At 41.1% G+C, this 13617-nt stretch overlaps 1 protein-coding gene across 1 annotated transcript in view; it reads right to left on the bottom strand.

Annotated features, from left to right (window-relative positions):
- The window catches only part of CSMD1 (CUB and Sushi multiple domains 1), a 1828277-nt gene that overhangs the window by 76594 nt on the left and 1738066 nt on the right, over positions 1 to 13617 (bottom strand). The window contains exon 51 of the mRNA XM_057537433.1: positions 994 to 1188. Within this exon, the coding sequence (XP_057393416.1) occupies positions 994 to 1188 (195 nt within the window). The remainder of the gene's footprint in view (positions 1 to 993; positions 1189 to 13617) is intronic.

Consider the following 13617-nt stretch of genomic DNA (forward strand, 5'->3'; position numbering starts at 1 on the left):
GGACAGATGTGGGAAGGAGCGAGCTCACTAATTCAGACCCTAACACGGAGAAATTCAGTACCAATTCAGTGACCAGACAACTAGTCAAACCAGGACACTTTGGGGAATGATTTGGGAACCATTAATAAATAAGCTTCAGGCAGGGCTGTCCAGGGCCTGGGGGTGCTGTCCACTTGGATTATGAGCTCGCAGAGGTCCTGACCCTTCCTGATTCGCCTTTGTGATGCTGGTGAAGAGCTTTAGTGGGAGCTTCATTACCATTTGTTCCATTAAAAGTGGAATTAGAATGATTATCACAGACAGTGAAGCATTATTTCTTTTGTCCTTTTTCCATTTTTATTCTGGTTTATTCTTACTAAGCTGTGTATTTTATAAATATGACACCAGTCTAACTGCTTGTTTTTATGCATGATAATTTCCTGTGAACAATCCCACTAAAGATTGTATATTAAATATGTCTGAATCAAACAGTGCTCTGAACAATGCTAATATTGTTTTATTTTTCTATTTATTCATATTTATTATGAAACCCACTCAGAGGCTTAACTGCTTATCTTGTACCTACGAGAATAATAATCTCCCTTTTCAAGACGGTCATTATTTGAGAACACAATATCCTTAGCATAAATAGACGCATTCCCAAGATCCTAATTAAAAGGTTTGAATAGTCAGTGCATGGAATAAGACTGATCTTTTTAAATACAGGCCTGGATTTGTTTTTGAGCTGATCTGAAATATCGAGTATTCTAATATTTCAACATTTGTAAAATATGATCGTCAACAAGAAAAAGACAGCATTTAACACTTAATGCAGCGGTCATATATTTAAGTATGTCAGATAAAAATACATGTTCATTGTTGTAATGAAAAGAAATGCCATCGGGTTACACAGTTAACCTATAGGACGATAGATTACAGTCCCTTAAAAGGTGGATGCCATCGCTGTCAGTGATTCAGGATGGCCTCGAGGTCAGGAGCACACCTGTTACTCACCTCTGCATCTGGGCCTCTCCGCCCCTACGCTCCACGTGCCGTTGGCGTGGCACTGCACCAGCCTCTGGCCCTCCAGGTAATACCCAGGGCTGCAGCTCAGTACCACCTGGGCTCCATACTCATTCAGGGATCCTGACACCAGTCTCCAGGTGACATGTTCTGAGAGCTGGGCTTCAATGCCAGGGCAAGTGACCGCTGGAAAGAAACACACTTAACATCATCGCTTTGTTCTCAAGGGGTCAGACCAGGCCTGCTTTCCATGGTAAAGGCCTCCTGTATGGAACTCATCGTGCTGTACAGAAGAGATGCCATCACCTGTTATTTGCGGTTTTCTCTACTACCCACATAGCCACACAAAAATGATCCCATACGCAAAATGCATTCCACAGCCTCATGGCAAGTGCACTGGAAATCTTGCAGTGGGATTACATGTAAAGGGATAAATCACTCCCACAAAGTCCCGAGGTTCATTGAAAATGATCATCAGGTAAATGTAGGCACGAATAGAAAAATCTTACTTCTAATTTGTCTCTATCCTCTAAGAAACTTGAAATGGTAATTGAGTAACTGAAAACCAGCTTAGACCAAGAAAATCAGATGCCCTCATTCCCTTCCTCCCTACGTAATAGGCTCTATTCCTGGATTTATTAGCACACAAAATCCACATGCACACACATTAATACTATACAGAAAAGTGTTTAACGAATCTTCAAGGAGAGAATCTATTCATGTCCTTAGGAAGTGAACTAGAATTACAGTAGCTACTTCATGAAGAGCAGTAGCAACACTTTTAATAACAGTAGTAATAGCAGTAGCTGTAGTGCAATACTACCGGAGTGGATTCAAGGAATTTATGACAGTGCTGAAAATATACGCAAGATTTGGTATATGTAAGTTTATATATTTTCTGAAGAGTACAATAATATTTAAAATTAATTTTACGTTAGGAACTAGAACTCTACTTCCCTAAATATGAAGCTACATCGGCTAATAACCTTCACAGTCAGCTACCCACAAAGTTGACCAGATTGATTAATTTATTGATCCTGGAAGAATCAGCTAAAGATACTTTTTTTTTTTTCAGAATAATATTAATAAATACATTTTACTTATAAATTCTACACAAGTTCATTATAATTGAATCAGACATATCCAAAATGTTACAAAAATCCCATTTAATCTTCTCTTGGTAATTTTACCATTACTATGTGCAAATAAACAGAAAAAATAGGCCTTTTTGGTATTATTGCAATAATAATATCAACAAGGTTTAAAATGTGAAAAGAATTTTCTAATTTAAAAATAATCCTTAGATCGAGTTCTCAGGTATTTTTTAGGTAAAACAGTTATCCAAAATTTATATGGATATTCAAGTGTTTTGCCTAGTGATATAAATAATTTCTTTTTCTAACCAGATTACCTTTAGAATTTCAGGCATGATTGCCATTTCTGAAAAGACTTTAATGTCTTTAAACTGACAAATCCATAACTCAATTTCAATCCTGTTGCATATTTCAAATAAAATCTGAGACTTCCCTGGTGGCGCAGTGGTTAAGAACCAGCCTGCCAATGCAGGGGACACAGCTTTGAGCCCTGGTCCAGGAAGATCCCACATGCCGCGGAGCAACTAAGCCCGTGCGCCACAGCTACTGAGCCCATGCGCCTAGAGCCCACGAGCCACAACTACTGAAGCCAGCGTGCCTAGAGCCCGCGCACCGCAACGAAGAGTAGCCCCTGCTCGCCGCAACTAGAGAAAGCCCGCGTGCAGCAACGAAGACCCAACGCAGCCAAAAATAACAATAAATAAATAAATTTTTAAAAATCTAATTTAAATTTTCAAATAAAATCCATTTCATTTCATCAAAGCTGTGTTTCTAGAATTAACTTGATTGTTTTAAATTACTGAACTATCTTTTATAAACTCTGTTTCTGCCAAGAAGGATTCAATGTTGGCTTACACAGTGGAATCAGAAGTTTTCTTCCGCTAATATCATCCACAGCAGTGGTTTCCAAATTCTGCATGATTACCTCTTTATTTTTTTTATTTTACTTTTTACTAAAAAAAATTTTTTTAACATCTTTATTGGAGTATAATTGCTTTACAGTGGTGTGTTAGTTTCTGCTGTACAACAAAGTGAATCAGCTATACATATACATATATCCCCATATCTCCTCCCTCTTGCGTCTCCCTCCCACCCTCCTTATCCCACCCCTCTAGGTGGTCACAAAGCACCAAGCTGATCTCCCTACGCTATGCGGCTGCTTCCCACTAGCTATCGATTTTACATTTGGTAGTGTATATATGTCCATGCCACTCTCTCACTTCGTCCCAACTTACCCTTCCCCCTCCCCGTGTCCTCACCATTTTCTTTATGAAAATGGTATTTGGTTTCCTTTTAATTATCTGATTCTGGTTTAATTGTTTGCTTGCATTTCTGTCTCCCTGCTAGGCTCTAAGTTCTTTTATTGTAAACATTATGTCTTTTTACAGTTTTTTTTTTGAGAATAATGTCTGACAAAGCAGGTGCTGGTGACACATTCTAGTCTGTGTGTGAGTGTGTGTGCTTTGAAAAGTAACATGCCCCCCCCAAAAAAATGCTGTGGCAGCAAAAACAAAACACAACAGCAGCAGCAACAAAAAACACAAAGAAACTGAGGCAATAAAAGCATATGGGTAGAAATTGAGAGTAAAAAGAAAAGTGAGAACTGGAATAAATATTTATCTAAAGTCTACCTTGGCCTACTAAAGGAAGAGAGGGGAAGGGTGGAGCTTTCCAGAAATTTCTGCAGATGTGATTTTATTTGATATTTTCAAAGATGCCCCAAGGGGGAGAGTATACAGAAATGTCTGAGTTTGAACGACCTACGATGTTTATTTGAGTGGTAAAATCCAAGTTAGGTGAACCAAGATGACAGGAGAAGACCAATCCCTCCAAACCGTGGTCAGTAGATCCCCTCTTGGTGAGTTTTACTACATGCAGGTCTGCACTCATAAAAAAACAAGGCAAACAGTCCCCACAAAAGGATCAGCCCTGCTGCGTCCTGCCCGTCAAGCTGCCACAGAGAACGCGCTTTGTCGCTTGGCCCCGGGAACAAGGAAGCCACAGCCTTCCTTGTACCAGCTCTAGGGGCTTTGTTGGGGGGAACAGACCCAGAACATTCTGCACACCCCACACGCCTACCTGATCTCCTGACTGCACTCTGGGGGGCAGCACAGCCCCCCAAGTCAGAACCTGAAAACTGTTCTCATGTGCTCACCCCCCCACCCTGAGTCACTGCGTTCCCTCCTCACCCCCTCCTCCTCCAGCTGCCTCCCCACACCTGCAAGTCAAGCTCTTAACTCCACTTGCATGTCCTTAAAGGAATTTCATAAAAATATTAATCTCCTTCCACTTCTTCATTAAAAACCCAAAAGTTTCCCTCAGAAGCTCAGATAAATTGACGGTACAATATGCAAAGTATGGTAAATATTTATACCTTAAAGAAAAACATCACTTTTACTCAGATCCAAGAGAATAATACCACAGCCATTTGATATTATATTTTTGAATATTCATTCAATAGAAATACATGACTACCCATAAAATTGGTTCCATTCTGTGTTCTCCTTGAACTGTCCATTCTAGAATTCCCACAGAAACTTATTCTAATATGTTTTATGTTTAAACTCCTTTATGAATAATCCTATTATATTTATCAGTAGCAAATTGTACTGTCATTTTATTATCAATGTGTGATTGATTAAATTAACAATACAATAATTTTTCATCTATTTTAAGCACAAAAAGTAGCATTTCTTTGGGAATACACCAGTTAATGAATGGCATGCATTACTGATTATTAGAAAGACACTAGGTTTAGTATTGATTTTATTACTATTTTTTACTTTTTATAGATTTTTATTACAGACATTTTATTTATGTTAAGAAAGCTTAACATAAACAAGGAAATGGTAAGGGAAATTGTTTTGTTACAGCGATATCTCTCACTCATACTTAGTTATACACCAAATATCACCACTATCAAAAATCGCTTGATAGAAACTGTTTAAATTGTATCGGAAATGAGGAGTTAGAATCCACTAGACCTGTAAACAGAAAGCCACTGGCTTTCTCTACACCTGCACCAGTGCTTGGGACTCCTTCCTCGATTTGGTGCTCTGGAGGTTTTTGTGTTACTTATTTTTGTTTTCTGGTTTTGTTGGTGTTGTTGGTTTCTTCCTATTTTTAGATATTCAGGTAAATTTGTATTGAAACGTGTAAACAGAAAGTGCACAAATTGATATTATACAGTTAAGTACACTTTTATGTAATAAACACACCCCCACCTGACCAGCAACCACATCGAGAACTAGAACTGCACACACACTCTCGCCACCAGGCACACTCCCTCCCCTCCCCAGCATGCACACTTCACTCAAGGGGAGCAAGAATGTGAACCAACTTCTAATGACATTAATGACCGTCTAAACACTATAGATGGTGGGACCTATTTTGAACCCCATGTGAGTGGAGTCACGTGCTCTTTTACTTCTGACTTCAGTATTATGCTTTTGAAATTAACCCATGTTAAGCCATGGAGCTAGAGTGCTTATTTGTATTTCTACATTATGATCCATTGTATAAATATATACGATCAATGTATCCATTCCTTACTGATGGCCATTGGGGTTGTCTCACACTTTTGGCTTTTACAAACTGCAGCTCTGAGCATGTCCTTAGATGAATATCCTTATGCAAACCTGTAGGTATATTTCTAGGGAGGAACTACTGGCTCATAAGATATTTTCAGCTTTAGGACACGCTACCAAACGTTTTTCGAAAGAGAATGTGTCAACTTACCACCTTTACCAGCAATGTATTAGAGTTCCAGTGACTTAACATTTCTGCTGATGCCAGGTCTCCTGTCTTTTTATTTTATAAAGTTATACATTCTGATGTGGGATGTAGTGGCATCTATTTGATATTCTGCATTTTTCTCACTGGAACTCTTTAAACAATATTTGTTTGATATACATTCTTCAAATATCTTTACCCTTTTTAAGTTTGCCTTTATCAGGCTCTTAAACATACGTTTTGAAGAATAAAAGTACTGAAACTTAATGTAGTCCAATATATCTACTTTTTCCTCTGTTATCAGGTTTTTTTGTGAGCTTGCAAACTCTTTAACTGACCCAGGCTCATGCAGGTGGGCTGGCGGAAAAGGGGAAGCTGTATTTTCATAGAAGTTTTATGTTCCACCTTTCACCTTTAGCCTATCATCATCTTGCCTTGATTTTGCCTATGCTGTGGGGCGGGGATGCAGATTCACTTTCCCATATGAATATCCAGTTGAGCCATTTACTGAAAAGATCTCTGTCTTTTCCCTCATTGGGCTGCAGTGTCACCTTTGTCGAAATATCAACCAATATTGTCCTGGGCTCTGTGTTCTCTGCCATTGGTCTGTTTTCCCTTGGACCAACACCACCCCACTTTAAAGCCTGTGCCTGTATAATAAAACCAGGTGTCAGGTGCACTGTGGAAATGCGTTGTTTGTGAGTCAGGCCTCTCTTTGTGAAGAAGTTTGAGAAGGATTGAGAGGAGGCACGCCCTGTGCTGGAGAGTCTGCTCTGGCAGCTGGATCTGAAGGAAGAGTGAATATGGAGGTTTAGGGTTTGGAAATAGGTCTCCTTTCACTTTCCCCTCTGACAGATCCTGGAAACAACTTGCATACCTTAGGGTTACGCTTCCCCGGTTTGAGGTCACTGTAGACAAGGCTCTGGAGAGTCCAGCCTCTGCCACCTGCCAAGACACAACTGCTGTGTCTCTCCCCTCCACACCTGTTCCACCAGGTGCACTGCCGGGTGCCCCCTGCTTCCCGCACCCAGCTCTCTTTCGGGGGAGCACCCTTCCTTCCCCCGGTATGTCACACACTCAATCTTAAGTCATATATTACAGCCAATCGTTCTTGATTGGGTCAATGAGAGACTCAACATGCTCACAGTGAAGGCTTTCTCTGAAAGGAGGCTCTTGGGCAGAAGCCCCGTATGAGCCCAGAGGACTGTGGCTTCTGCCGTGCATGTATGTGAGCGGGAGAAAGCATGGCACATGCACCAGGACCCCATACACACGCACACACACACACACGAGGACAGAATCCCGGGATTCCCTGGAACGTGGGCTTCAGACCGCAGTGGTGAAAGGAAAACAAGAGGGAAGCACGTGAGGAGGGTTGATGGGGTGTCTGTGGCCAGTGAGACTACAGATGCCTTCTTCTTCCTTTTTTTACTCTTTTCTGTAGTTTCCAGGTTTTCTACACATTATTAATGGCCAGAGCAAAACCAATCAAGTGATGGCCTGATGACCACAGAGAGCACTGTATGTCAAAAAAGAATAATACATTTTAAAAATAAAAAAATAAATTAAAAAAAATAGGCTGGAAAAAAGTGAAAGTTGAAAAAAATTTTTTCAGAACAAAACTTGAAACAGTTAAACTAAATGCCAGTGAAAGAATCTGCTGCCTTGTGACACAAAATATACGTATATACACACATCACACACCTATGTACATACACACACATATATAAACACACATACATATACATATACAAATTATGTATCTATATATCTATATTGATTGTATAAATACAACACATAAATATAAAAGATTACATAAATCAGTGCATACAAGTTTAACTGGGGATTATTTAGGAAAACTGCAGTGCTTCTGTTGGATTCTTATTTTTTAAAATTTCTTCCCACAACATCAATACTTTGAGGGGAAAAAAAAAGAAAAGAGAACAAAAACCCAGGCTATAGGAGGAAAGCAGGTATATACCACACTTAGGGAGCTGCAATGAGTGTGTACATAGAACTGAATATTTTACTTGATAGAGACATTTTCATTTCATGACATCAGACGTAACAGAATAAGGCAAACCTGAAAAAGGAGTGGAATGACAGACTACATGAGGCTGAGCGAGAACCAGAGCAGAGATTCAAGGGGGTCCTCACAGGAGGAAGACGGGAACGCGCGGGGGCCGCCGGGGAGGGGGCAGGGCCCTGGAAGCTGCATCTGCAGGGCTCTTGCTCTGTCCAGGGCCGGCCCTGCCCCTCAGACGCAGCCGCAGTGACCGTGTGCGCCTCCCTCAGGACTCACAAAGGCAAAGCTGAGTTACAGTCAGAGGCAGCAAAGCAGCCTGCATGCCACTGCGCTGACAGTTTAGAGAAAACACTTCATTCTTCCTAACAAAAACCTCTCACACTACAATTCAGGGTTTTCCCCGTGCACCTGCCCAGTTGCCTGAAGTCACGGGTGGCTACTAGTACTGCTGCTTCCACTGACTTGTATTTGTTTAGTGTTTTCAAAAATAAACACCCTGGGACTTCCCTGGTGGCACGGTGGTTAAGAATCCGCCTGCCAATGCAGGGGACATGGGTTTGAGCTCTGGTCCGGGAAGATCCCACGTGCCGCAGAGCAACTAAGCCCATGAGCCATAACTACTGAGCCTGCACTCTAGAGCCCACGAGCCACAACTACTGAGCCTGCGTGCCACAACTACTGAAGCCCATGTGCCTAGAGCCCATGCTCCGCAACAAGAGAAGCCACCGCAATGAGAAGCCCGCGCACCGCAACGAAGACCCAACGCAGCCAAAAATAAATACATAAATAAATTTATAAAAATAAATAAAAAAATAAACACCCTTTTCACACTGCGTGTATAAACGTGTATGTAATTTTACACTGAGTGGCCCTCACGACAACACGGGGAGGGAGGGCACGGGCGGTCCTGTTACTTGTATTTCATGGAGCAGCCAGTAAGCTGGGCCCCCCGCGGTTAGAACCCCGACCTGTGCATCTCTGAGGCTGCCATTTCCTCCGCAGCTTGACAACCGCACTTATTCTGCGCATGACTAAAACAACTGGCACCAACGCAATCAGTGAGAACTCTGGGCACACCAATATATACATAATGACAATTCTTAAAGAATGTTTTAGAATATTGGTCCATCTGGAAAATGTAGCAAAAGAGAGCATTTTGTTTACATAAATGTTATAGACCAGTACTTATGACAGTTATAAGTGAATAAATTGCCAGGTCCAGGGCAGTGAAATTAAATGCTCTCCATAACAAGCAGGTTTAACCGAGTTGATAGAGAGTGGTCCACCTGCCGGTTTACCTCACATTCCTTCCTTTCTTAAAACAGAAATATAGATTATCTTCTATCACCTTAAAAAAAAACAAAAACAACTCTTCTGGAATAATTTTCTTCTATTTCAGAAAATTCAAGAGAAGATGTGCGGACGACCGTTCCCAACTCACATGGTTAACAGAATTAAGGGCTGACATGGGTGACGTAGTTTTGTATTAAAAATCCCTAAATACTCCTCCTTAAATCAGACCTACTGAAAGCACAGACAATAAAGTTTCTGTGCAGAAAGGATGCAGTTTCTCTATCCTGTGAATGTTTCAAAGACAACACAAAATATTTCACATTTTACTTGAGAGAGGTTGGCTTTTCATTTTCCCGTGAGTGATCCAGATTTATTAGAGTCATCCCGTCAGTAGCGAACCAGACAGGCTAACGGTTGTTTTGTATAAGATATTCAGACAATGACAGCATTGCCACCATAAATAAAGCCCTTTGGCCTCCCCTCTCATAAATTACAGATACTGCTCATAAATCTTCTGTGATATTCTAATCAGCCCCAAGATGCAGGGATGCAATTGTCTTTTCTTTGTAATGTAGATATTCCCCCATCACACTCAATGTGGGTAAGGGCTTTTTATTACCAAGTTTAGTTCAAGCACATTTAATTAGATTGATAAAATTATGATCTGACGCCATTGGAGCAAAATGATTTAGCCAGCCTCAGAACTACTTGCATTCACAACCTAGTGCAGCTTTCAGTGTGCCACTGACATCTGTATCACTGGCTGCGGAAGGGCACAGCTAGCCTTAGTTCTGGTGCATCAGAAGCAGAAGAACAAGCTGCTTTGGCTCCGGTAAATAAGGAGCATGAAGTGGGGAAACCCAGGGTACCATCCTGACTTAAATGCACTCCATGCCATCTAACTTCAACAAGCATTCCCTGGGAGGAAATGCTTCCACAAAGGCAGGGTTGGGATCAGGCCGGGTTGAGATCCTGGAATTCTTAAAGGTAAACATTCTTTTTAAATGAATGTTTTTACCTCAGAGCTTAGCCAAATGATTAGCATGATTAGCTATGAGTTATTTAGAATAAGAGTAGGTGGATGGATAGAGTTTGAAGTAAACTTCTAGAGTGTAACTTACAGGCTCACCTGAGAGACATCAGCATTTCAGAGGCACAGACTTAAAAAGCCAGGAGCCTTTAGAACTCCTGGTTCCTTCTCCTCCAAGATTCTTGACTGAACCTAGACTCTCGTAACACTTATATTCTCAGCGTCCTGGAATTGCCAGATTTCTACTTATTCTTGTGATGACTACCTTTTCCACTTGTGAAGTTTCCAAGCCCTTATGAGATTGGACATATTTTTCTGCCCTGGGCTCCTTGTCATTTTGCTACTGTGGTCAGACAATAAATATACACTATCAGAGTCAGACCACGGGACATTGAAATAGCGAACTGAAGCCTAAACACCAGCCATGAAACCTCATTTCAACAAGAAAACAAGACCCATATTGAAGTAACCTCATCCACTTAGTGATACTAAGTGGCAAATGTTGTTCAGAATTTTTTTGCAAATTCTATAATCTAGGTTCCATAAGAAATCTATTTCTAAAATTACATAATTTGGCTGATTTTATAATTACACAAAATGAGTCTAAACCAAGCCCTGGAAAGGATGAAAACAGTACTTCCAATCCGAGTGTGTGTGTGTCTGTAGAAAGAGAATGAAAGAGGGAATCCCACAGTGATCTTGCCTTTCTGACTTGGGTGCGTTTTCGGAACTAAGTTCACTGCAAGTAGCTTTAGTTCATTACGTCTTTGTTCAAACTAATAATAAATGGACTTCCAAGGGGTCTTAAAGAGGAGGGGCCTCCACGCAGCTCCTGTCCCCAGAGACCACGGCCCTGCACTGAGCAGCTGTCAGGTGCTTGGCAAGAAGAATCAACAAGGAAAAGAGGGAGAGAAAATTAAGTAACGTCAGACCACGTTACAGAGAGTCTCACTCATTCATTCATTCTTTCAGTCTACAAATATTTATAAAGTTCCACCCATGAACCAGAGTTACGCCTACCCTTGAGCAGCTTACATCTGTTAGAGATTAAACGTGGAGAGGGGTAACTCACACAGTCCTGTGCTTAGGGGCCGTAAAGAACCTCAGTACCACAAACCCTGTATTTACCGTTCTTCAAGTGTTCTGTTCAAACTTCATTTTCTCATATTTATCAGGGAGCCAAGGGGAGCCCTCAGTTCACAATTCTAACTAAAATACAAAAAGCTGGACGAACTCGTGTTCAATCTTTGGAAGTGAAATAAAATGAAAGAGACGGAAAGATTATATAGTTGGCCCTGAAAATAATGGGCCAAAAACACATCTGAAATGACAGAATCTGGGTCCTTTAAATAGCTTAACTCCCCCAAAGCACTACAATCCCAAAAGACGTAAAAAGTTTGCACAATTGTGATCTACAGCCTTAAAACACTTTGTCCCCACAGAACATATGACAGTGAGGTTTGTCACCGTCTGATGCTCCCAGAAAGCGGCCTCCACTGGCAGGCCAAGTCCTCACCCTGTGCAGAGCAGCACAAGCCCACCCTGCAAAGTGCTGCCTCGGACGGCCAGGAGGTGGACCCGGCCAGCGCTCACTAAGCCGCTCACCGCTTCGTGGGGCTTGTGCGGCACCCGGAACCCATGAGCACCTGACCCCGGGGTGGGTGGGCATCCAGCTGCCCACTCCGTTCCCCGGGCACAGGGGCAGATCTCAGCAGGCTGGGGACAGGGCTGGACGGTGCGGAGGGGCACTTCCCCCTGGGTCACCCGTCCGTCTTGCCGGCTGAGGAATTAAACCACCCTTTGGTCTGGGCTGTATTTTCATAGCTGATCGCAGCCTTGGAAGACAGAGGTAAGTGTCTCACATCTCACACTTCCTTTTGAGCTTTAATATATACTTTCAGAAATGCATTTGTAGTTTGCACGATGACTATGCATTTAGATCGGGGTGGCCTGGCCTTCCTTCATCAGCTTTGCTAACATCTTAACTGAAATCTCTTGTCAATGCACAGTATAGGCAATAAGGACCCTTTACAGCAGTTGCACGTGCAGGACACAGTGGTCAAGCACCACGGGGCCGGCAGCAGAGGGCCTGACTCTGGCATGGGCCTCCCTGCAGCCCTGGGTGGTCACTCACGCCTCTGGTCAGTAGCTCCCACCTACGGGATGGCAATAATGACAGTGCTTCAAGTTTGTTACAGGGACTCAAAGGTGGAACCCACGTGAAATGCTCTGCACAATGCCTGGCACAGAGAGAAACTCAACAACGCTGGTGCATACTTGGTCTCGTAACACTGTGGTTTAACAATATGATTTATGATTAAATGACGCTGGTCCAGGTGTTACATGAAAAGAATAACCTGAACTATACCATGAACATAGAAATAGTTAATACCGTAAGGCCATTTTTTGAGGGACTAAGGGGATAAATATATATCCCCAACATTTTTATAATATTATAATACAAACACACATATATGCATGCACATATAAAAATATGTATGTGTATAATTTACTTATATATGTATGCACATGTACATGTGTATTATATATGATTATATGTATAAATATATTACATGTAGATGAGTACAGATGTATATATGTATAAATAGATAATTTATGTGCAATCTTAGATGCTCTATGATTGGGCTATTTACAGGTTATATAAATCTATTTCATATTATTTTAACTTGCTCCTTCTTTCCTGAAATGTATACACATTGCATTTAATCACTTAAAAGTACCCATGGAGCCCAGGGCATAGTAGGTCCTTAATAAATTATTAATGACAAACTTGCTTCTCTAATAGCTTTAACTGAAAAAGAAAAAAGCCTCTCCGTATTGGGATTTCAACGTTGATTTTGTTTGTTGTTGGAAGGTAATCTTAATGGTTTTCTTTTCTCCTGAATGCAGAGGACGTGATACATATCTACTCATCATTTGTCCAACTAGTAGACCTGGGACATTTGTACCAATAACTCTCCCTTGCTTTATTATGGCTCTAGCATGAATCATATCTTCAATGATCCAAATCCAGTCTCAGTAAATAATTAAAATGAAAAGAAATGAGGCTCAAACATCTGCCTTGGAGATTTGTACGATTGTGGGCCATATGCAAACTGAAACAGTTATTTATTACAACCTTCATTTTAGTAAACCCAAGGGTGAAATGAGCTAAGTTTATTTACCATTTACATTTACTACTTATCAAAGCTGAAGTGTTTCTTATCTCTTGAGGTTCAGTGTACTGATCTACATATTATTCAGTTGGTAAAGAAACTTATAAAACTGTCATACCAACATAGGAATTGGCCTTTGGGAAATAAACATCTGAGAATTTAATAGTAACCAAATTTTTTGACTCAGAGGTAAAGTTTTATGCTTACTTGGCTCAATTTCTTTAATTTAAATTAAGTGAAAAAAACAACTCCCCCTCAAAAAAT

The sequence above is a fragment of the Balaenoptera acutorostrata genome, chromosome 21, assembly GCF_949987535.1.
Source record: "Balaenoptera acutorostrata chromosome 21, mBalAcu1.1, whole genome shotgun sequence".
NCBI classification, from domain to species: domain Eukaryota; kingdom Metazoa; phylum Chordata; class Mammalia; order Artiodactyla; family Balaenopteridae; genus Balaenoptera; species Balaenoptera acutorostrata.